The sequence below is a fragment of the Vombatus ursinus genome, unplaced genomic scaffold (assembly GCF_900497805.2).
Source record: "Vombatus ursinus unplaced genomic scaffold, bare-nosed wombat genome assembly UNPS02010639.1, whole genome shotgun sequence".
NCBI lineage: Eukaryota > Metazoa > Chordata > Mammalia > Diprotodontia > Vombatidae > Vombatus > Vombatus ursinus.
The window spans coordinates 5,510,996-5,535,699 of NW_020950417.1; the positions used below are offsets into that span (position 1 = coordinate 5,510,996).

The following is a 24,704-nucleotide window of genomic DNA, read 5'->3' on the forward strand; positions in this document are numbered from 1 at the left end:
ACAGAAAATGGAAAGGGTGGGAGGAGTGTGGTGTTGGGATGCTGATATCCAGAGCATGAAAGTTATTGGGTTAATTCATTTGTATTTCTTTTCTATTAACCATCCTTACAGGGAAATGAGAAGTCCAACCCTCCTTTTGTTGCCTTCTTCAGAGTACAATACTATGTGGAAAATGGGAGAATTATAAGGTACTTATTATTTATATACTCATTTTTATTGGTTTATTTTAACATTCTTTTTAATTTTGAGAAAGCAAATAATAGGATACCCATTTATGTATTCATTTTAAAGGACTTTAGAGTAAGAATGAGAGGCTGGGATTCTATGGAGGTGAAGTGGAAGATGTTCATGTATCTTTAAAATTGGAGTTTACTCTGAAGAGGAGAAAATATTTCATTTGGTTACTGGGTTTTGGTGCCATTCAGTTTCATTTAACTGGAATTTGATGGTGCTTGATTAATACATAACTAAGCCTCAAGACCTAAGTAAACTTAATATGTATTTCAATTTTGTTTTAAAAACAAAAAAACAAAAAAACAAAAAACACACCTTAGTGTTGTTGGGTGGAAGTGATTTTTTTTTTTGTCCCCTCCAAAGCTGCACTGTGTGTTCTCTGCATAGCTGCTCATGGCCACAGACATTTGCCTTTGGCTCCTCCCCTGTGAAGAGTCAGGGTTGGGAAGGCTTAGCCTGAAGGGATTATACATTTGAGTGGGTTCCATTCACATGGAATAGGGATAGCATTCTAGCTGAACCTCCTCCCAGTTTCTTCCTAGTGGAACAAAAGGGCTTTTTTAGTGCTATCATCCAGGGCATTCTGTGAATATCATCCAAAAGCTGGAAGCATTTTGGTGAGTTTAAAACAAGCCAGACCTACCACCCCCACCCACTCCCTTTCTCCTGTCCTGGTGAAGCTGCCCTTGGGTGGTTTCTCCTCCCACTTCAAACCTTTCCGACCAGGAAGAGGACCATTAAAGACAAACAGCAACAACATCCTAGAAAGCCATGGTTGGAAAACTTTTAAAAGTGGCCAGCTGTGGTTCTAACCCCTCCTCCTCTGGTGTGACAAGAAGATGGGACAAAGGAAAAAAAACTAGCATGATTCTGAGGTACCCTCAATTCAGTGCAGCAAAATCTTTCTCAGGTGTCTGCCATGAGCAGACACCTTTGCCAGGAATGTAGAAATGGACCGTAGTAAACCCTCCCTTCTGATGGAGCTTACAATTGAATACAAGGAATAAATCGTATTCTCAAAGAGAATATAATTTGTAATATGGCAGCTGCAGAGGAAAGGTACAAATTTAGGAGGAAATTGGAGAGGGAGGTGATCACTTTCAGCTTGGGGAAAGGGGAAGGCCTGTGCTAATGGGTCCTTACATGGATGATAAGGATGGACAGAGGAAAGATGGCCTGTATGAATGCACCCAGTTATCAGAACAAGTTGAGGAATAACTCGTTCTTCTAGTTTGTCTAGAACATAGAGTTGGTTAATAAATTAGTGTGAAGTAAGATAGGAAAGGTAGGTTGGAGGGACATATCGTGGAGAACTTTGAGTTTGAATACACCAGACTTTTGGCTTTCCAGAGGGGTTTGGAGAGTAGGGTGGCTGCTCTAAAACTAAGAGGGGAATAGGACGACAGGTGGCTACTTACCCTGAATGCTATTTAAAATCAGCCCACTTGCCACCTTTAGCAGTAAGCTGCCACCCTCAAATCTAAAGTACAGTGGCAATGGTCCTCAAGAGGCAAAAGTTATGAAGCATATTCTGACCTATATGGACACCTCTTAATTACAAGAGACTAGAAGTTAAACCAGTCAGTCAATATGTCCATTTATTAAGTGTCTGCTGGGTGCTGGTGCCATGGTCAGAATGCAAGGGATAGAGAAGCAGAGGCAAGGAGTAGGCATAAGTTGGGGATTTTTTTGTTTGTTTTTGTTTTGTCTTTTCACTTAGGAATTTGGAAGGAGAAACCTAGGAGAGAATCATGATAACTTGAAGGGATAATAAGGTTCAAAGGTTCTTTTAAGGATAGGGAGGAATTGAACTCATTTATTGTCAGCAAGTAAGTAACTATTAGATAGTGAGGAATTTAAGATTAGGGAGAGTAGAGTGGCTGATTGGTTAAAGGAAAACTAAGACTTAACCTGGTGGACCAGAAACTAACTAGTCACGTGAACAAATTCCAAAGGGCATTAGGAAAAGCCACTGTATGCAGGCTTCTCCCAAAAGGGTGTTTTCTGTGGGACCTTTGGGCGAGAGGAGGAGGGGACCTTAATAGAGTTAGATCACTGGGTTCGGATTCGAGAGGTCCAAGTTTGAATCCCAGGTCCACTCCTTAGTTGTGTGACCTCAGACAAGAGCCTGCACATGATATTTAAATTTTTGTTGTTATTTTGTTCTTACTAACAGTATTGGCTGGGTCTCAGAATGTACAAAATAGATACAAAGTAATTGGGTCAGAGGAGGCATGAGCACCTGTGGGGCCGAAAAAGACTTCATGGAGATAATGTTTAAGCCGAATTTTGAAGGAAACTATGCAGAAGTGCGGGGGGGGGAAGCATCCTTAGTGTGGGGAATAGAACAGTCAGTGCAGAGGCATGGAGGCAGTAAATGGCATGGCATGTGTGAGGAACAGCTGAACTCAACAGTATATACAAAGCGGAGTAAGGTGAAAGAAAGCTACAAAGACAGGTTGGAGCTAAGTTGTGAACAAGCTTCGAATGCCAAAATAAAAGTTTATATTCACTTCTAGAGATAACAGAGGCAGAGCAGGAGCATGACATGGTCAATCAAACTGTGCTTAAGAAAAATCACTTGAGTAACCATCTGGAGGATAGATTAAAGAGGAGAGAGACTTGTGTTAGAGAGGCCATTGCAGGTGTCTAAATGAGAGGTGGCATGAGTCAGTGTGTTGGCCATGTAAATAGAAGGAGGGGGAAGGCTAGCAAGAGATGAGATGCAGGCTGCATCCGTGAGAATTGGCAGCCATGACTGCACATCCTGGGTGAGGGGGATTGTGAACCTAAGTGACTAGAAGGCCAGTGATAGGGAAATTATAAACATGAGCTATTATAGTTGTTATAATTTTATTATGATGATTATGCAATTTGTAATAATCCAAAGTAAATATTTCATTACAAGTAGTAGGAATGTGGTGCTCTTGGGAATCATAGATTTAGAACCAGAAGGGGCCTCACGGGCCACTGAGCCCAACCTTCTATTATGAGGAGGTACAGAGCCCCAGAGGACTTGTCCAGTGTCATACTGTTGGTAAATGGCATAGTCAGGATTCGAACTTGAACCTTCCCATTCTAAAAACCAGCCCTCTTTCTACTTTGCCTCACTATCTTAATGTCTACCATGGTCATTGTACTGAACCAGTTTGGGGTGGGAAATAAATATGATCCAGACCCTGTCACCAAAAATATAATAGCCTTCGGTAAGTGAGATGATACAGATAGATATAGACGTGTGTGTGTATGTGCGCGCGCGCATGCGCAAGAATGGCCTGGGTTCTGGCTATCCAGGTTCAGAGCAGAGCTGCCCTTTGAGGTACCCTCTGCCCACAACATTGTGGCCTATGGCCCAGGCTCAGCTATGGGGCTTCCTTGGCACCTGGACTTCATCACACTCAGCTGTTTGTGTTTTCTCCTCTTGTGTTCTAGTGACAAGGTCGCAAGACGTCTATACTACCACCACCTCAAGGAGCAGGTGCTGAGGTCCCAGTGTACCCACAAGGAGGAAGTCTACTTCCTGTTGGCGGCCTATGGGCTGCAAGCAGACTTGGGCAACTACAGAGAGACCACGCATGTGGGGAAATATTTTGAACCTCATTCCTACTTCCCTCAGTGGGTAAGATTTTCCTCTATCGTTATAAGGTAGCTTAGTGAGGCCTGCTGCCCAGGAGATGATAAAACTTTCGTGCCACATTTCCTTACATAGCTTCTCTCACAATAACTCCACCTTTGCTAACCTTTTGCTCTGTAGACAATTACAGTAACATCTACTTGCAAGTGCAAAGAGCATAAAGAGAAGAGGCTAAGGACAAAGGCAAAATATTGGAAAACAGGTGAAATATCTTGAGCTTCATCAAAATTTAAGATGGCTTCATTGTTTTTCCTATTTTTTTTTCTTTAAATTGGGTGCTCTGTCCATTTTAAAAAGAGCACTATTGTCAGAGGACCTGTATTCAAATCTTACCCACCATTGTGACTTTGGGCAAGTCACAACCTTCCTGGGCCTCTGTTTCTTCTTCTGTAAGAATGAAGGGGTTGGTCTAGGTGGTCTCTGAGCTCCCTTCCAGCTGTCACAGGAGCAAGATGATGCTTTTCGCAAAGAATTCATAATATAGGTATAAGGTTTCTATGGAGTCTACACGTTCCTTATTCCTCTCTTTTTTAACATCTACCCTCATGCCTTTTTTCCTTCGTCTTCTTTGATGGAGGATGTTGTAGAGGGTTTAACGGGAAAAGTTCCCGGCTTGTAGTCAGATTCTTGGCCCTTCTGCCACTTCCAGACAATACCCATAGAGAAATCACTCTTTAGTTGGTCAGCAGTGCCTGACTCTCACAGTGGACTGAAAACTGAGTAAAGCTAATACCAACATATTTTATAAGATCCTGTCTCTGTCCTGAAGTGGCTGCCTTGTTTGGTTAGGGAATGCACAGAAGAGACAGACAGTAGTAAGTAGCATGCTTGATTTTCAGTAACAAATAAGTGATATGGATGAGAAATCAAAGTGGGGCTTCCTGGAGGTAGTGGGGTGGGAATCATAGAATGTTAGTACTAGGAAGGACTTTAGAAATCATCTGATCCATTCTCTCTATTTTATAAAACTGAAAACTGAAACTCACAAATGTATTAGGCCATATGCAGAAGCCACATAACCGCTAAAAATAAATAAATAAATAAAATAAGAATAAATTTAGATTTAATTTTAATTTTAAATTAAATTTAAAAATAGTCACATAGATAACAGTACTGGGCTAGAGAGATCAATGGATTTTGACTAAGACCTGGATTCAAATTCCAGCTTTGCTTTTTAGTGCCTATTCATTTGGAGGTAAGCCATATCAGATTTCTTATCCAATAACATGTCAGAATTAGCTGAGGTGCTCTCAAAGGTCTTTTTCAGCGCTAAATTCTGAGATCTTGGACCGTAAAGGGAAGGATGGAATTAGGCAAGTCAAGTGGGGTGGGCAGGGAAGAGAAGAGAGCTGCTGATCTGGCATTCTTTCTGTAGATTATCACAAAGAGAGGGAGGGACTACATCCTAAAACACGCTCCGGAGATTCATCGAGAGCAACAGGGGATGACCACCAAAGAGGCCGTGTTGAAGTTCATCAAGGAGTCCTGTCTTCTGGAAGATGTGCCTGTTCATTTTTTCAAGTTACAAAAGGTTGGGCAGAACATGGGAGGAGCATCTTTAATCCATCATCTGCAAGTGAATCAGGGCTCAGCCCTGATGAGCTACAGTCCTTTTTTATGTGTCTCATCTGCCAAGAAGCCACAATGTTTATACAAGGGATGAGGCTGTTAGTTCCTGTCTGTTGGTGGTTGTGAAGTCTTCCCGCTTCTTGGGGATGGGGTCTAAAATGCTGAGTAGGTACTCTTTGGGGAAAAAAAACAACAACATGCATTTGATTTCCATTAAAAAATTCCATTCTCAAATTCAATCAAACATTAATCAAATGACAGGATTCGATTGAACAACGTGCTTTCTAAATCTTAAATAGTGCTCTGTAGAAATTAACTAGTCCAGTTTCCCCATTTTACAGGTGGGGAAACTAAGGCTCAGAAAAGTGACAGGACTTAATAATTATTATCTGTCATGAGCCAGGTTACCTAGAGTTTGGTTGGAATCCTCCTTTGGCAGAATCATAAAAGATGATGGGAAAATTCCATTGTGATTCTTAAAAAGTTTTATAACAAAAGAGTCCCAAAGATTTAGACCCTACCAAGGGCTTAAATGGAGGTAAAGTGATGTGAAGTGAGATACATAGAATTCCAGGACAGAGTTACCATTAGGACAAAAGGACTAAGGGAATGTGTGAGAAGGGACTTTCCTGGGCAGAGAGACTAATTTCTTACCAGTAAGGGAGGTACCCACCTAGGAAAATCTTGACCTGTATACCTTTAAGGCCTTTGGATCTAGGGCAGACTGAGAATCTACTGCGTTTTTGTTGATTCTGTAGACAATCCCAAGCAGTTTTCTTCTATCACATCAATCCCTGGGGGGGACAAGAGCTGTCTGTCTAGTAGTGGCCAGAAGGTACCCACAGCTTGTTTCTTCATTTCCCTGAATCCCCACTCGTATCTCATTTTACTCTGATAACATTCACGAGGGGAAGGTATCAAGTTCTCTGAGGGATGGTTGGGGAAAATAAATTTCACGTTTGGCTTCAAGCCTAATGTTAGTTTAACCTCTCATCTGTCATGCCTCTTCTCCCCCCCTAGCCTGTGCTTTCTCTCTACCAATATCTTTTCCTCCTTATTTGACTATAGGAGTTCTTTTAAGAGGTGAGGAGTTCCTGGCGCATAAGGAAGGAATGCCTAGGATCTACTTTCAAGGATATAGTGTGGTCTCTATCTAGGGAGCCCAGAGGCAAGCCCAGGGTGGCTTTTTGGGTGATTCAATCACAACCTGTGTTTGCCCTGTTGGTGCACTTCTGTTTCCTGGGTAGTCCTGTCTGCCAAGGTCCTTCCCATCAACATGTGTGTGATAAAAGCAGATTGGGGGTGGTGGTGGTGGTATTTATGCTCCTTAAATTGGGCTGGGTGATGTAATAATTTATAGGAGGCTAGAGCCTTGGCAATTATTGTTTGGAAGACCTGGGCATGTTGGTTGTGTGAATAGCCACAGGCACCCTACAGACTTACGAAAGAGGCTCCAGATCAACTTGTTGGTTCTTGCTTTTCCTGTGGGTGGATTTGTGGAGCTCGCTTCTTGCTTAGGGAGGCTGCCCAGATGGATCCTTTTGTGGTGTTTGTACCCACAGTCCTGGCCTGTTCCCAGGCCAGATGTGGCAGCTGTGGTAGTGTGTATTGAAATGGTTGTGTCCTTATGTGAAGACATGAGCAGGGTGTGTAAACTCGATCATCCTATTAGGATAAATTTCTGAACATCTACTCATGTGGGCTATATCCAGGTTGGATAGGTTTAGTGAAGCCTGGCCTAGTTTTCCTTAGGACCGGTGGAGTTCAGCTTAGCCTAGAATTTAAGGTCAAAGGCCCTTTGTTGTACAGAGTAGAGCAATAACCTCGGCACCATAATAATCAATGTTATGCCTTACGAGGAGAAACTCCCTTTTTTCCCCCACGACAAGGCAAATAGCAGGGGTCAGTACTACCATACCTAGGCTCTCTCAGGGAAAAAGACCCGAACAACAAGAATTAAGCTGGAGGACATGAGCACCTGTACTTGCGCTGTTAAGCTGATTAGATTGGGGGAAGCAAGGGCATATGTACCTACACGTATTCCCAAGTTTCATCTCAGGCTTTGGGTGCAACTTTGCCTGGAAGGGAGGAAACAGACATGGAGGGGCTGCAGAAGAGAAAGAGATGAGCATCAGATACAAAAACTCTTAGTATATAGAATTGTTCAGTAGGCACTACAGTCTTCCATTTATTTCCCCTGCAAATACCCCTGTCCTATAAAAGAGCAGTTGGGCAATGGTATTCTGGACCCCCTCCCCCCCTTCCCAGCCTCATTGTTTCCCAGGTCCAAACACATAAAGAGTAAATGATTAAGAAAGACTTTACTCTCCCCCTCTGTGGGAGTCCTGCTCTCTGATAGGATTGGGAGTGGAAAGAGGAAAGAGGAGGTGCTGATGAGTATAAGGCTTTGTTCCATAGACACTATACTCAATCCAGTTAAAAGATGTTATTGACACGGCACCATGCTTCAGCTATGTTCTGAATTAAATGGGCATTTGTGGTATAGCCTGAGGACCTAACTGCCATGTATGCCATTGTTTCTATTAAAATCATGTTGAGGTTTCCAAATAATATTTTTCAAATGGATACATGGCAGGGGCTCACTTTCCCACTGAAACATGGAGCTTTGCTTTCAATTTCTTTAAGAAGTTTGTAGCCTCTGTCTGTAGTCCATCCAGTTGCTGACCTCCAAGTACAGGAATGCCTCATCAGATGTGGCAATAGCCCGTGATACAGTGATGCTTTGTTTAGTTTTTTTTAGGAGAACTTCCTAAGTGAATCTCCCTGCCCGAGGAATGTGGGAAGCGATGTTTTGCCTCCTAGGTCAGGCAGAGACCTGGATTTTGTCTAGGAGAGGTAGTTATGACCTTTGCTAATCACAGATAACACTGTGTCAGTAGGTAAATGACCTCAAACATTCAGAAGTGAGAAACAACACCACCTCCCCACCCCATCCCCTATACACAGAAACAGACACGTACTTGGACACATATAACCACGATCTTTCAGTGATAGGCATCTGCTACATTCAAATGTCAGATAACCCTGTGGCATCCTTTTGATTTGCTTTAGGAATATAGCTTGTGTGTGCATACCTAGGCACACACAACTTTTGACCCTATGGACTTTTTTTGTCCTTTTAGGATAAGAAGGAAGATCGACCAACAATTGTCCTGGGTCTGACCCTAAAAGGAATGCACATTTATCAGGTAATGGAAGAGGCTTCAACTCCTCATCTTTGCACACAGACCTTTTCTCCCTCACCCTCCCAACCCTATAAAAGTATTTTCACCTCCCTGAAGGCAAAACTACTAGGCTATGTGCATTGTTAACATTCTTTCTCCCGCCTGAAGCCAATCCAGACTCCATCCCCTACTTCTGGGCTCATCCTGGATTCTGGTCAACCCCAAACCAGGTTATGTTTGTTATTTTACAGGAGGTAAACCATTCTCGGCAACTTCTCTATGACTTCCCTTGGTCACATGTTGGAAAGCTGGCATTTCTTGTGAGTATAGAGGCACATCAGTGACATGATGTAAATGCGGAGCATTGATCCAGAAGACTGTGCAAATATATATAATCATGAAAAACATTCAGACAGTTACTCAATATATACACCATGTGTCTAGACACCATGCAAGACATTACGATCCCTGGCCTGTAGAAGCACTGTATATCTAGATATAGATATATCTTTCTATCTAAGTATATGTGTGTGTGTACATATATAATATAGAGAGAGACAGAGGGAGACACACACATGTTGATAATGTTGTGAGGGGGGTTATGTAGTGTTGAGAGGGGTAGAGCAGTGGATCCACAGAGAGGCAGGGGAGGTGTGTACTTTCATCCTCATAGAGCCAGAGTAGACCTTAGAAGTTAGACAGTCCAACCCCCTCTTTTTTTTTTTGTTTAATAGATCAGGAAATTGAGGTCCAGAGAAGCTAAAGTGATTTGCCCAGCCTCTCCTAGGCAGAAAATAGCCAAGCTGAGCTTCACACTCAGGTTCTCTGCCTCCAAATTCAGTGTTCTTGACACTGTTCTACATTGCTAATCACTTTAGCCTCTTGAGTGGAACCTGGAACTTTTAGTTTCTTGTAAGGGTCCTCTGTTTCTGGAGTCTCTTCCAGATTTTTATCTTGACCTGGCTTGGTATTATTCCTAGTGTGAAAATTGCCACTTACGCATGTGCCACACCCCCTTCTTCTCCTCTGACCTTTGTCATAAGACCTACAGTGGCCATGAACTCATCGTCCATCCTGAGTCCTTGTCCCATCCAGTGACCACCAGGGCCTTTCCAACTCTGGATTGGAGGGAAGAGAATAGCGCCCAAGCCTAGGAGCCTTTTAGAGCATCGCGTCCCTTTGATTCCAAGAAGGCCAACTTTGTGTTTTACTCAGGGGAAAAAGTTTGAGATCCAGCCAGATGGTTTGCCTTCTGCTCGGAAGCTGGTCTACTACACTGGCTGTCCGTTCCGCTCCCGGCACTTACTCCTGCTACTCAGTAACAGCCATCGACTCTACCTGCATGTCCAGCCAGTGCTGAAACAGATCCGGCAGCTGGAGGAAGCAGAAGGTAGGCTGTGAACGCCGGGGAAGACAAAGCCTTTGGGCCCTTGTGAAGCAAGCCTTCTCATGTCTCTTTGAGAGTGGCCTGTGTAAGTTTGGGAGTCGGGTAAGGAAAAGGGCCAGGAGATGTGTGTGCGAAAGTTCTATTCCAAATGTTTGGATCAAAGATTTATCCCACACGGAGCCTGTGGCCAGATGATAGAAATATGTGTTTCTTTCAAGAATGTGCTATTCTCCCTCTTTCTGGGGTGCACTTTCTTGTTTGAGAGAGGGATAAAGAGTTCATCTTTTCTCAAATCCTTATCATTGCCCCTATTTTTAATAGTAGCACTTTCCTAGAAACAGGTTCGTACTGCATTCCCTTCATCAGATGTAGGGTTGATGAAAAAATAGCTGGAGACTAGACGAGCAAATCTGCTGCCCGTCTTGTTCCTGCCCCCACCCCACCCTGCCTCACATTCTTCCAACTTTTTTTGGGGGGGGGGAGTGAGGCAATCGGGGATAAGTGACTTGCTCAGGATCACACAGCTAGTAAGTATCATGTGTCTGAAGCCACATTTGAACTCAGGTCCTCCTGACTCCAGGGCTGGTGCTCTATCCATTGTGCCACCTAGCTGCCCCATTCTTCCAACTATTTTAAAATTATTGTTTAATCATTTTCAGTCATTTGGTTTGTGGCCCCTTTTGGGGTTTTCTTGGCAAAGATACTGGAGTGGTTTGCTGTTTCCTTCTCTGACTCATTTTACAGATGAGGAAACTGAGGCAAACCGGGTTATGACTTGCTCAGAGTCACACAGTTATTAAGTGTCTGAGGCCAAATTTGAACTCAGGTCTTCCTGCCTCCAGATCCAATTCTACCTACTCTATCCAACTCTATCTACTGTGCCATCTTGATTTCTAACACATAGAGAAACTGAAATTCTAAATTGGTTCCCCTTCCAGATAACATCTGTTGGATTCACTTACATTCCCTTTTGTCTCAGAGAGTTCAAGGTCTTCACCTGACTGCCAGGCTTACATTTATGCCTCTTCCATTACCCTGAATGTTACAGTCAAATTGAGCCCAGAGGACTCTCACCCAGTTTGTGAGGGCCAGCATTCCTGAGCTAGAGCTGTTGTCTGTATGGGGAGGAGATGGCTTACAGAGTGATGGATGGGCAAAGCCTACACATTCCTTTGATCTGTAATGAATCCATTTAGCTGAGCTCTGCGGTACCTCAGACCCGGTTGCCAAGAATTCCGCATGCCTCCGTCTGTACTGGTCTTCCCAGCCAGCCCTTGGCTCTCTTGCTATTACAGAGAGAAAATGGTCATAGACCCCCATCCTCAATTTCTCCTTCTGTAAACTGTGTTGAGGAAAGAATTTTACCAAGGTTTGTCCTGTGCTTCTTTGGGGAGTAGCCTTTCAAAAAGCAACTGATAATGATGGTAATTGATTGTAATTAGCATTTTATGGTTGGATTCACCTTGAACTGAAAGAGGAGGAAGATTGGACTTAGAACTTTGTTTTGCTTCAGTCTCTCCCAACTATAAGCCACTTGTGGGAGTATTTGTTGTGGGAGTGTTTGAAGGGAAATTTCTTCCCTCCCTGCCAGAGTGGGTGTGGTGAAGGGGAGGAGGGAGTGCCCTCTTTGGCAGCCTAGTAGTAAGCAATGATAGCAGGATGATAATTTCTCTAGAAAAGATCTGTATGTGTCACCGTCTTGGATGCCCTGTATACACTCTGTCTTCTTGGATCCCAGGAAATGATAACAATTTTATTCTGTTCTTTTTTTTCATCCTTATGCCCCCCACTAGGGATAGAGATGGGGATTGGACCTATGGGGAATCTACTTTTAGTAGATTTCATTGGTTTATAGGATTTCCAGGTGAGGAAACTCCCTCCACTGATACAGACTAGCACCTTCATTTTTTTCACCAATTTTCAAAAAACAATTTCTGAACTTAATCAGTACCAAATAAGGTAAACACTTATACATACCAAGCAGAACAGAAAAGGAATGCCACAAATGAAGCTTGAATCTGTATAATGAACGGCTTGCTTTTCTCTTAAAGTGCATATGTTCTCCATATTTCCAAGCTTGTCCTGCTTGTCAGTGTTTCCCATTGACTTTCTTTTTTTAGTTAATCACATCACTATCTTTCCTTCTTTCTCCCTAATTCCCCCTTCCAAATTTGAAGGAAAAATAAAGCCCTTGCATCAGAGAGAAATAATCAAGCCAAACAAATCCCCACATTGACCCCATCTAAAAATGTATTCTTCATTCGGCACTATAGCAGGCTTTTTCACAGGTCCCATGGAATCATGGCTACTATTGCATTGATCCCAGTTTGTAAGTTCTTAAGTCTTTTAAGGATTTTTGTTTTTATAATATTGAAGTTATTGTAAAAAAAAATGTTCTGGTTATACTTTACACTGTGTTAGTTCGTGTAAATCTTACCATTTACTTTTGTGGTTCTTAATGGCATAACAATACTACCATGACATTAAAAAACCATAATTGGTTCAATTATTCCTCATTTGATAGGCATCTGCCTAGTTTCCAGCTCCTTACCACTATTTGTATACATATAGATACTTTTCCTCTTTCTTTTATGCCTAGTGTTGATGTCATGGGTCAAAAGGCATACAAAATTTAGTGACTTGATTGATTCTAATGGATTTCCAGAATGGCTGGACCAGTTCACAGTTCCACTGTAATATTATATTAATGTGCCTGTTTTCCATAGTCCTTTGAACAATTATCATTTTCCTTTTTTGTCAACTTGACCTATGGGTGTGGGTTTTGTCAGTTTGGTGCATGTGAGTTGTGCAACCTCAGAGTTTAATTTGCATTTCTCTTATTAATATAAATGATTTAGAGATTTTTTTCATATGGCTGCTGGTTTTCTCCCAGCTTGTCCATATACTTTATCTATTAGGGAATGGTCTTTGTTCTTAAATTTGAATCAACTCTGTATATATCTTGGATGTCAGTGCTCTGTCAAATATAGTTTTTGGAAAGAATTTCTCCCCATCTACTCTGTTATAATTATAACTATTAATTTGTGCAAAAACTTTTCAGTTTTATGAAATGAAAATTGTCCATTTTCTATCGTGTGATCCTTTTCTATCGTCTCTGAAACTTGGAGTCTTAGAGCAGTCTAGAGTATTTAGAAGTTAAGTAATTTGTCCAGGGTCACACAGGCAGTAGGCATCAGAAGCAGGACCCAAACCTAGAATTTTCTGATCTTTGTCCACTGTGCTCCTTTGTCCCTCAGGTGATCCTCATGCATTCCTTTGTTCCTCTTTAATTTACCATTTATTTTTGTTTACCTCATTAGAGAAGAAGCGTTACCGGGAGTCGTACATCAGTGACACCCTGGAGATGGACCTCGACCAGTCAGACAAACACTCTCATGGGAGTGGGAGCAGCAGAGGCAGTGGTCGGAACCACCACCGGCTCTCCCACCGCTCAACGGATAGCCATGGCAGCTCCCACACCTCTGGTATCGAGGCTGACTCCAGACACCGTGTATCCGTGGAGATGTCTGTGGATGAGCCCTTTGGCATGGAGCTGGGCCACGGTAAAGAGAAGTCCTGCAACTCTACCACCAGCCACAGCAGCTCTGGCATAGATAGCAGCAGTAAAGGGAGAACTGAGGATGGTGAGTGGGTGGGGGGACCCGAGGAACCAGGAATGGGGAAGTTCTGGCTTCCTTTTAAGAGAGAGTACACTTGGTCTGAGGAGAGCTAAGTCAGTTTTCTGGTCCCAAGATCCAGGGATCTCAGATACCTTTCCTTTTGGTTCTTGTTTCTGCAGAGGTGGAGGTGATGGTGGATGGGCCAGAGGAGGTGACAATAGATGATCGGTTGGAGAATAACCGATTGGACAAGGCAACTGAAGGAGGATCAGTGACTCCATTTACTGTTGGGTTGCATGGCTATAAAGGTAAGGACAGCTGAATTTCTGAATGTTGTCATGGAAAAAGACTGAACTTGTTGGCACAGCACCTTGATTCAAAGCATGCCTCTTCTTTTTCCAGCCTACTTGTAAGATATTAAGTCAGTCATCTAACTTCTCTGAGTCTCCATTCCCTCGTAATGTTAAAACAAAAGGATTAGACTTTTCTTTTATTTCCCTGTACGGTAATCATAGCTTAATCTTCTGGGGAAAGAAGTCACTAGAAAGCAAGTAGCACCATGGTTGAGCTTTGGTACATCCACCTTTCTGAGGTGACATATAACAAAGTTCTGTTTGTTCAGAATCCACACAACCAAAAATCTCTTTTAACTGAATTAATCTTTGTGTACGTATGCGTGTTCTGCTTTTATGAGAGAAAAGGATAGCAAATACATTAGCTGATATTAGTAGTTTTTGTTTTTTTTCTTTTGTTCCCCCATGGAAATGTCATGGAGTCAGGATAGCTAGGTGGCACAATGTATAGAACCCTAAACCTGGAGACAAGAAGACCTGGGCTCAAATTTGACCCCACACACTTACAGCTGTGTGATCTTTGGCAAATCACTTAACCTCTGATTGCCTCAGTTTCCTCAACTGTAAAATGGAGATAATAATAGCACCTACCTGTGCTATTATTGTTGTGAGGCTCCAGCGAGATATTTGTAAAGTGATTAGCACAGTGTTTGGCACATAGTAAACACTATGTAAATACTAGTGATAATGATGACAATTACATCAATAGATTCAGTGTTTCAGCATAATCTCCTTTACCTCCCAGAGTGGCCGTTGTGATGAGACTGAGGCATAGCAAAGTGATAACTCCTTGTATTTTTATACTGCTTTGAATATTACAAAGTTTTTTGTTTGTTTGTTTTTTGTGATATAAGGAAGAAATGCTAAATCTGGAGTCTGAGGACCTGGGTTCAAGTGTTGGCTCTTCCACTTAACTTCCTGTGTGACCTTGGACACTTAATCTCTTTAGGCCCCAATTTTCTCATCTGTAAAATGAGGGTATTGGACTAAAGGGCATTGAGGATACCCTCCAGCTCTAATTCTTAGGATGCCATGAACCTTAAATTTCCCTGTACAGTAAGTGGCAGTGGTGCAAGGACTATTACCGCCATTTTGTAGATGAGAAAAATGAGGCTCATGGAAGCTTGATGACTTACTGTTGGTCACACAGCTAACCAATGTCTGAGCTAGGATTCTGATCAACATTACCCAACCTGAAGACTAGTTCTCTTACCACTAAAGCGTTGCTAGCCTTAACAAATCTTCTGAGTCATCAAGAAAAAATTATATTCAAGGTGGTTTTATGATAATTACTTCTTGAAATATTGACAAATGTTGATAAATATGATAAATAATTCTCGAAATATTGAAGATTTGTAAGCATTTTGTGAGCAGTCTTCCTCATCTTTCCTTTGGCCTCTTTGACAAGCAGAAGTAAGTGGGTATCAGCAAAGAAATTCCAAGTAACCTCAAACATCTCATTACCTAATGCACACAACAGCAAGGCAGGGTGAAGGTTGAAGGAGAATGTCATCGTTAGTGGGCCAATTTGTAGCCCTTGATGAAAGGTTTATGTGCAGGTTTCAGTGGAGCCCATTAACCAGGGCAGATGGGTATGGAAGGTTAAGAATTCTGAGCTGGAACAAAAGTGGGCGGCTGGAGAATGAGCAGATGAGCCTAGAAACCTATGGTTGACCATCCCTACTGACTTTTCTTCTTTTCCTACAGCCTCTCACCAGGAACCCTTTGCTGTGGTGCAGATAACACTGGTCAAGATGAGGGGTCAGAGTGTCGAAGCCCTTAACCAGGTACAAGAGGGTGACTTGTATGACAATTGCATGTCCTTGGTCTTTTTTGTTTGTTTGTTTTTTTAACTTTTTAAGAATCTCCTCACATCCTGCCCACACAAGTGGTGAACCTTGTGTCCTTCATCTCCAGCAGACACAGGTATCATGGTCCATCTTTTCCACCAACATAGGTGGATTAGTAAAGCTGGGCATTCCTATGCCCCCATAAAGAAGGGTTTTCGTGTTATTTAGCAGCCCAACCTTCTCCTCATCACCCCAAATACTTCAATAACAATGTCATTAGCAACAACAATAATAACTTACATAGTACCTAGTATGTGCCAGGTGCTGTGCTTAAACGCTTTACAAATATTTCATTTGATCCTCACAACAACCCTGGGAGATAGGTGCTATTATTATCCCCATTTTACGATGAAGAAATTGAGGCAAACAGAGGTTAAGTGCCTCATCTAGGATCACACAGCTGTTTAAATGTCTGAGGCTGGATTTGAACTGAAGTCTTCCTGGCTCCAGGCACAGTGCTTTGTCCACTCTGACATCAAGCCTGACTTTCAGGAGTCTGGTAGTCACACCTCGTTAGTTCTAGCCCTTAAATACACAGAGATACATACTCAAGATTATAGATTTAATTGTTATTGTTCAGTTGTTTCAGTCGTGTCTGACTTTATGACCCCATTTGGGGTTTTTTTTGGGGGGGCAAAGATCCCAGAGTGGTTTGCCATTTCCTTCTCTAGCTCATTTTATAGATGAGGAAACTGAGGTAAACAGGCTTAAGTGACTAGCCCAGGGTCACACAGCTAGTAAGTGTCTGAGGCCAGAATTGAACTCAGGAAGATGAGTCTTCTTAACTCCAGGCCCAGAACTCTGTTCAGTGCACCACCTTGCTGCCCCACAGATTCAGTACTGGAAGGGATTTAGGTGTCAGATATCATCCAACTCAAGCTTCTTTATAGACCGGGAAACTGAGGCCCAGAGATGGGATGTAACTTACCCTAGATCCCAGGCGGCATGTAGCCTAACTGGGTTTCCAGCCTAGGGCGTTGGGTCTCAAATGCAGTTCTCATTGCCTAGTATATTGTGGTTTTACAAAGTATTCTTTCTCACCTAGACCCTTTGGCATAGTAATTCGTATTGTTCTCCTTTGATAGATAAGGAAACAGGGGCCTAGAGGGGGGACGAAGGTTTATGTACACTTTTTCTGTACCTTACCACAACTCTGGGTGTGTTTTGCTCCACCATTTTATGGTTTGATGGGCTATGAACATAGTGATCTGTTGAAAGAAAGAGAGTGTGCCATTATGTTTGCCTTTTGGGGGAAAGAAGAAGATTCTATACCGTAGAAGACAGTGGGCATCTTGCAAAGACAGATCATGATGAAATCGGTCTCCGTGTGAGTTCAGGCAGGAAAAACACTCTCCCGGGGCTCTTTGCAAGGCTAATTTATGCCCGTTGCATATATACTTGCTTCAGAGGCCCCAGCATCCATGTCTAAATAGTGCTAAGTTTCAGATCGGCTAAAGTACTTGGGACAAATCTCTCAATTCCCCTTGCTTAGGGAAAATGATGAGGATGTATGTGGAGTGGTCATTCCCTTTAGACCTCCCATGCTCAGCTCTTTCCTATTGGCAGAGCGGCTATGGTAGCCCTTAAAATAGCAACTTTCATTTGCCGGGAAATCCGTGGGGGTGGTCACTTTTCTTTACTTGATTCATAAATAGCCTTGAGTGGGAACTGATGGCTTTTTATAGAATCCATCCAATTCAACATGTATAATTAAGTACCTACTATGTGCAAGGCACGGTGATAGAATGTAAGAATATATCAGACCAAAAACCAGTCTCTGCTTTTATGAAGCTTATACTACTAACAACAATAATAATGGTTAATGTTCACATAGTGCTTTGTAAGATATGTTAAGTTGCCTTTGATCTTTACAACAACCCTGGAGGTAGGTGCTGTTATTGCCCCTATTTTCAGAGGCTTAAGAAATTAAATGACTTGCCCAGCATCAAGCTACTAGGAAGTATCTGGGGCAGGATTTGAACTCAGGTCTTCCTAACTGTGTGTCCTTGTGCTTTACCCCCTTCACTGCGTAGGTCTCTACTGACGGTAGTGATAAGTTCTCTTGTCCCCCATGCAGCTTGATTAGGACTCCTCTTGTTCTGATACTTTTCAAATTGGTTAGCCCTGTTCTTTGTTTTGGCCCCAAGTCCTCCTCATGTGTATGATGGGGGTGTGAGGGGCCGAATGCCAGGGACACAGAAAGGAACTACTTTTTCAAAAAAGATTGTGAAATCTTTCAAATCTAGTTCCAACCAACCGCCTCTAATCCAGAAGTTTTCCTTATTGCCATCCTCACAAAGAATTCATTAAGTGCCTAATTGCATGTGACATTGTGGGAGGCCCTCTGAAGTAGAAGCCCTCCAGATATTGCCCCTGTCCTCCAGAAACTCAGGAATGATGTCTTAGCCGGTGAGGTCCCACCCATCAAGGTTCTGCAAACATTCATCAGACACAGGAAGGCGTCAGATACAAGTTAATGGTATTGGAATTTTAGGGGTGGCCATGGCAGACAGGGTCATTTGGGCCAAGACCAAGAAAGAGAGCCGTGCCACGCTTGGGAAAAGCACATGATTCTTAACTTTTTATTTTGTTTCCTTTTTTGAAGCTGGATTCTACTTTAGCTTGGTGCCAGTGATACTTTTTGAATCAATTTAACCACATAGCTTAGGGAGATACCGACTTTCAGAGGCTCTACACTCCCCAAAGGAGCGGTGTGGTAATAGTGGGTTTTTTGAAGCTACGAACCTCCCATTCCTTCCCCTGCCCCTCACTTAAGGCTGTTTACTGGTACATTCCACGCTTACTCTGGGGGTTATAGAAAGAAATCCTCAACCCCTGACCACATCTCTGATGTTCCGGGGGCCATGATTGTTAGCTGTTTTTTGTTTTTGTTTTTGTTTTTTATTTTTGTTTCCTGTCTTAGCAAGTTTGTTGCTCAGGTTCCTGTGGGTAGAAACCATGTCTATTTTCCCCGGCACCAAATATAGTGATTGGCACGAAGTAGGTGTGCTTTGAATTTGGAGAAGTAGCTGCTTGGCAGATCAAGATCACAGGGTCACTGACTTGAATGAGATCTGAGGGACCATCTAGTCTAACCTATGTTTGGACAGTGGGTCTTCTCCCTCTCTGCTACCTTACAGGTTAAATCAGTCAGCTAGCATTTATTAAGCACCAACCATGTGCGGGCACTGCTAAGTGCTGGTGATGCAAAGAGAAGCGAAAAACTTATCTCTAGAGGAACTCACAGCCTCAGGGCAGGGACAACAAGCAAACAGCTGTGTACAAACAAGGTATAGACAGGAAAAATCGGAGGTAATCAGCAGAGGGAAGGCACTAGCAGAAAGGGGGATTAGGAAAGGCTTCTTACAGAAGGAGAGAGTTTCCCTGAGACTTGAAGATATCAACAGACTTTTACTTGAAGGCACCACTAATGGGAGCCCACTTCTTCTTAAGGCATGCCATGCTATTTTGGGCCAGTTCTAATTGTTAGAAAAGTTTTCCTTCACAGGAAGCCTAAATCTACTTCTAAAACTTTAGCTAGTTGCTTCTAATTTTGAGTTCTGGCCAGACAGAAGAAATCTGCTAATTCATATGGACTAGAAAACTGTTTCTACCATTAGAAGCTTTCCCCCCTCCCCACAGATAATGACAAGTCACATCTTTTAAACCAGCCACCAGCTGTATATTTAGGCTTCTCAGGCTGTGTGGGTAGCTCTGGAGAAGGAGGTCTTTTTAAGTTTTTTTTGTTTTTGTGGTTTTTTTTTTAGAGGTCCCTAAGAGTCGCAAGATGCGAAGTCCTGAATTCTAGCACATACCCTACCCAACCGAATGTGGCCCATTGGACCCTGGAGCATACATCCCTAAACTTTAACATTTAGCAAAACTTAGCCTCCTAAGTAGCTAGCACATGTAGGAGTAGGAAGCAGTATAGCATTGTGTAGAGGACATCTGACTTGGAGTCAGAAAGACGTGGGTTTAAATCACGTCAGCCACTTATTATCTGTGTTACCCTTGATAAATTGCTTAATCTCGCTTTTCTATAAAATGTGAGAGGTTTAGACAACCATATGCCCTTACTATCGAAGATCTCAAGGGGAGGCCTTCTTTTCAGAATCATCCTCATCATTCACAAACCTTTTGTTGAAAATACTCTAAATACAGGGCACAGTGCTAAGTGCTGAGGGACATACACGGTGGCACAGTGAATAGAATATCAGATTTAGAGTCAGGAAGATCTGAGTTCAAATCCTTCCTCAGAAACTTAACTTCCTATGCCTCAGTTTCCTTATCTGGAAAGTGGGGGTACTAGTAACTCCCACCTCCAGGGTTGTTGTGAGGACCAAATGAGAAAGCACTTTGCACATTTTAAAGCACTTTATAAATCCTAACCATGATTATCATTATTTTTCTTTCTTGCCCTCAAAAATCTAGTTAGGGAGATGGGAGATGTAGTATTTGGGGAAATTATAGTATTTCTTAGTCAGTAATCCCAGGGCTAAGACCCTGGTCACAAGGATAGAATATGGTGCCAGGAATAGCTCGCCCAGCAAATACTACATAACCATGTCCAATATTCCCCAGGATCTGATCCACCAGGGTTTCCAAACCCAGTTTTCTGAGATCTCTCAGTTCAGCATAGTAGGATACAGTTAACTAGTTCCCAGGATGTACGTGTCCAATGAAGGGCGTTTCAAGATTGGAAGCCTTTGGATAAGGCTGAATTTGGGATTTCCTATGGTGTGTTGTACTTACTTATCATTCATCTGTTTTGGAGAGGAGAAGATGAAACACACAAACTGAATTAAATTACACACAAATGAACACAGAAACATTTCTTAACAGTAGGATTGTAGCTTTCTAATTGAGAAAATATTTGGAGTGAATTGGTGGAGAGAGACCATCTATACTTGTCATGATAACAACCTCTTTTCATCTGTATCATTAAGTGATTTTTGAATCTGAAGAACTCACTCATGATCCCCCTCCCCCTGTGGTTTTTTTTTTTCCTAATCCTGCAGCTCAGAGAGATCAAAGCTAGGGAGTGCTCAGACCAGCACAGCCAGAGCCTGGATGACGTCCGCCTTTACCAGCAGAGGCATCCACCCCTGAGCGCCAATCTTTCTTCTCCCACATCTCACAGCTACACTTTTGGCTGTGCCCTAGAGGACAAGCTGTCTACTTATGGCTGTGTATACTCTACGGCCGACTGTAAGACCAAGTCTGCCCTCTATGGGAAGAGATCTATGAACTGCCTCTCCCTGGATCTTCTGGGAGAAGACCAGGTCCCAGAAGAATTTGTAGTCTAAGCCAAGTTGCCACAGTGTGGAGGTGGTTTGTGGTATTGTAGCCTATGAGAGAAAAGAGAAGAGGTCACCTCAGGTCTTGTGGATAACTGTAAAAATAAATCATCTTCCTCACTGAGGGAGAGCGTGACATGGTGCTCACCTTCGCCAAGACAACCAGAGTGCACATGATTCACAGAACAAATTTTGGCACCAGTCCCTCCCTGACCTGGACACTGCCCCAACAGTTTATTCCAATTCCTTAAGCAGCCTCCAGACTGCCAGGCGGAAGGAGCCAGGCATACACAAACCCTCCATCTGGTGTCAGCATTCATCAGTATCTTCTACAGCGTTCCAGGAAAAGAGCAAATCTCCATCTGAACTTTAAATACCTTTTGTATGTGGTGTATTAATGTTTTCTGGACGGGTCTTGAAGGTAACTGGGCAATTCAAATCAATAATCATTCATTAAACACCTATAACATGCAAGACATTGTACTAGGCACTGGAGCTGAAGACAAAAACTGAAACAGTCCTTGCCCATTAGGAGCTTGTGTTCTCCTGCACCACAATAGGTGCTTTGGATTCAGTTGCAGTGGTGTTCCGGTCCTTCCAGATATATCATGAAACCAAATTCTAGGTTCCCACTGGCAACAGAGCCTGAGTGACTTCTTCCTTAATTTCTCTCTCTCTTGCCTTATGATCAACCAAGGAGGGGGGTAAGTTTCTTAGGAAAATCAAGAACTTTTCACCCTTGAGGATACTTAGTCTTTAGAAAGTGAGGGGGAATGGAAGAGAGTAGCATAAGGCAAGAAATGTGTCAACAATGATGAGTGTTAGGCTCATAATGAAAAGCCCTGGGATCTCAGAGCTTCATCTCTGTGCCCCTAACTCACTGAGGCTAGCCAGCTGGGTAGCTTCTGTACCACTGAAGATTTTCCATTTAATGACTGTAGAAGGTCGGCTGTGCTTGAATGGAAAGAGTCCTGCAATTATACATTTAAACCGTAACCCAAGTTTGACTTCAGGAATGCATGTTTTGTTTGCATGGATCCTGTTCTCAAGAGAGCGGGAAGGTTGGTTACCCTCCCCAGGAAGGGTCCCAAATCAGATTTTGCTGTTGCTTAAAAGCATGCATCATGGTGTTTGCTGCAGGGGGCCATTCAAGCTTACTGGTTCCATTTCAAATGACTTCTTTGAAACCCAAATCTCTCAATTTTGTAATAGCCTAGCATGCATTATGAAATCTCAAAGTTCCTTCAACCATCTATGCCAATGCAAAGACAGGCAGGCAGAGTCTAGCACCCAATGAGCACTTTCTATTCCACCAACATCTGTCAAGAGGCATTGATTGCACCCAAACTTGTTTTTTCACGTTTGAGGACCATGACAGGTTATTGGACAAGACACCAGTGTAGTTCTTGACCATAAAGTTAACCTCCCAGGATTTTCTGAGCCCTTTAAAGTGATAACAAGTAAATGAGATCAAACTAGACATTGTACTGAGTCTCCTAAGCAGAAAATTCTTAGAGAAGCCTATGCAACTTTGTTAGTAATTAGGCCATTCTGTACATCCATCACTCTAATAAATAACTTTTCTTTTTTCCCTCTCTTCTTTCTTTTCTCCATTCTTCTTTCCTCTCTTCCTCCATCCTTCCCTTCCTCCTTGCCTCCCTCCTTTTCTCTCTCATTTCCAACAGATTTGTTGAAATAAGATAAAGTTCCTTATAAACCTATCCAACATCCTGATGGTCTGTGAAATGGAGGCAGGCCTGTGGAATTTCCAGCTTTGTAGTCATTAAGTGTGTGTTATTAAGAAGTTAATAGAAGACTCCTGGGAAATTCCAGCTGCCATTCACCAGCTGGTTTTGCCACAGCTCCTGCTTTGCGGTGGAACATTGAATGAGTTTAGGGTCCGAACACAGACTCCTCGAGCTGGGGAAGCTGGCCTTTCTACAGCCACCATTGCTGGCTCCATACACGTATAGACAAACTGAGTAATTTCCTATCTTCTCACTGCCTTCTTTACCCTCCGATACCTACGTGCTCCCAGTTCAGCAATTCTTAACTTAAATGAGTTTATCTCTAGGTCAAGTAGTTTGTTGACAGTTATCTGCTAGGACTTCCAATTATTCATGTGGTAGAATTTCTTGGAAAACTTCAATGGTCAGAGGTGACTACAAATGATGAATTTGCTTCCTTGAGTTACAGTCACTATCAAGGAATTAGCTAACTAGGCAATAACACGCAGTTCATCTTATACATGGGCAGGAATGGGGTGAGGGCTGGCAGGCTGGAGGAAGGCAGTTCTTTCTACTTTGGGGTTCAGTATGGCACCATCAATCATGAGGCATTAGAACTGTGCCTCTATGCATAGAGAGTCCCAGGGATTCTCCTGCTATTAATTACTGTACTCCTTCAGTCTCCCAGTAGCTTCAAAGGGTTGTACCCCTTCTCCCTCCCCAGTTCGTGATAAAAAAGAAAACATTCTCTCTCCGACTTCGCTACAGGCTTTCCTCTGAGAGTAAGCCAGACTCGGTTACAGGTGGACTTACTCCCGATGTCATCCATCAACTTGTCATCATTTGGGTATTTGCTGTGTTGGCCTTTAAAAGGCATGGATCATTTTAATAGACAGGCCTGTCTGCGTCACCTGATGGGAAAGTGGAGCCTTGCATTTATTTGTGTTCTTTCCTGGAAGGACACTGAAAGGAGGTGATTTTCCACGTACTTATTCAGGGCTCCTTCAAAGAGCAGGAGCAACGTGACTTCTGCTGCCTGTCTTCAGAGTAGCCCCTTCTGCTTGCTTTTAAGTAGAGCTCTGATGGAGGAATGCTGTACTTTGAGTTACGTAGCAGGGATTTCATGCTGGTGGCCCGTGTATATTTTTTATTTATTTGTAATTCCCCTTGGGCTGTTGTCCCCTCCCTCCGCATCACCACAGAGATACTCTCACCCCACTTGTACTTTGAATGAGAAAGATAGTACTCATTTTTGTTTAGACAGAATTGACCTATATTTTATATTCCTAAAGTATTAATATTGAATCACTGTGAAACCATTCTTATGCAAGGTTTTTGTAACCATGGGACATTATTATCTTTATTAGTGCTATATTTTGTATCTTGATTATACCTGGTTCACATTATTCATATTAAAGCTTTTTGTGGGGGGAGGGGGTGGGCAGGGCAGGCATTTAATACACAGTATTCTGGATGGCTTATACTGCTGTGCTATCTTCACAGACTTCTCTGTACTGGAAAGTGTTGCTTCTCCTTTCTGTGAAAGGAATCTTTGTATATACCATGCACATGTAATAAAGAAGTGAAAAATGTGTTCTTGATTCTTTTTGTCAGAAGGGAAGCAGGAAGGGGATTAAGCTTTGTTTCAGAGCATGAGGTGGGGCTCCAGATGCCATGTAAAGACTTTGGGAGGAAGCCTTGTATCTGGCTTTGTTCCATTTGCCAGCAAGATTTACCAAGTTTGGACAAAGGTAAAGGTGGCTGGGAATAGTCATCAGTTTCATTGGTACAAGGGTACCAGGGTACAAGGGGACAGCAGTAACTGGGTGACAGAAGTTGTCCCTCAAT

The 24,704-nt window shown here is 42.7% G+C and overlaps 1 protein-coding gene across 3 annotated transcripts in view; it reads left to right on the forward strand.

Moving 5' to 3' along the window:
* Positions 1 to 24,449, forward strand: part of FRMD1 (FERM domain containing 1) — a 96,562-nt gene extending 72,113 nt beyond the window's left edge. For 2 of the 3 annotated variants that reach the window (XM_027854865.1, XM_027854866.1), the window contains exons 5-14: positions 112 to 188; positions 3,667 to 3,853; positions 5,244 to 5,399; positions 8,581 to 8,646; positions 8,874 to 8,942; positions 9,838 to 10,012; positions 13,330 to 13,653; positions 13,809 to 13,937; positions 15,690 to 15,769; positions 20,851 to 24,449. In XM_027854865.1, coding sequence (XP_027710666.1) covers positions 112 to 188; positions 3,667 to 3,853; positions 5,244 to 5,399; positions 8,581 to 8,646; positions 8,874 to 8,942; positions 9,838 to 10,012; positions 13,330 to 13,653; positions 13,809 to 13,937; positions 15,690 to 15,769; positions 20,851 to 21,138 — 1,551 coding nt within the window. In that variant the 3' untranslated portion in view covers positions 21,139 to 24,449. The remainder of the gene's footprint in view (positions 1 to 111; positions 189 to 3,666; positions 3,854 to 5,243; positions 5,400 to 8,580; positions 8,647 to 8,873; positions 8,943 to 9,837; positions 10,013 to 13,329; positions 13,654 to 13,808; positions 13,938 to 15,689; positions 15,770 to 20,850) is intronic. The other variant, XM_027854867.1, reaches the window with a different exon arrangement.
* Positions 24,450 to 24,704: the final 255 nt, after the last annotated feature.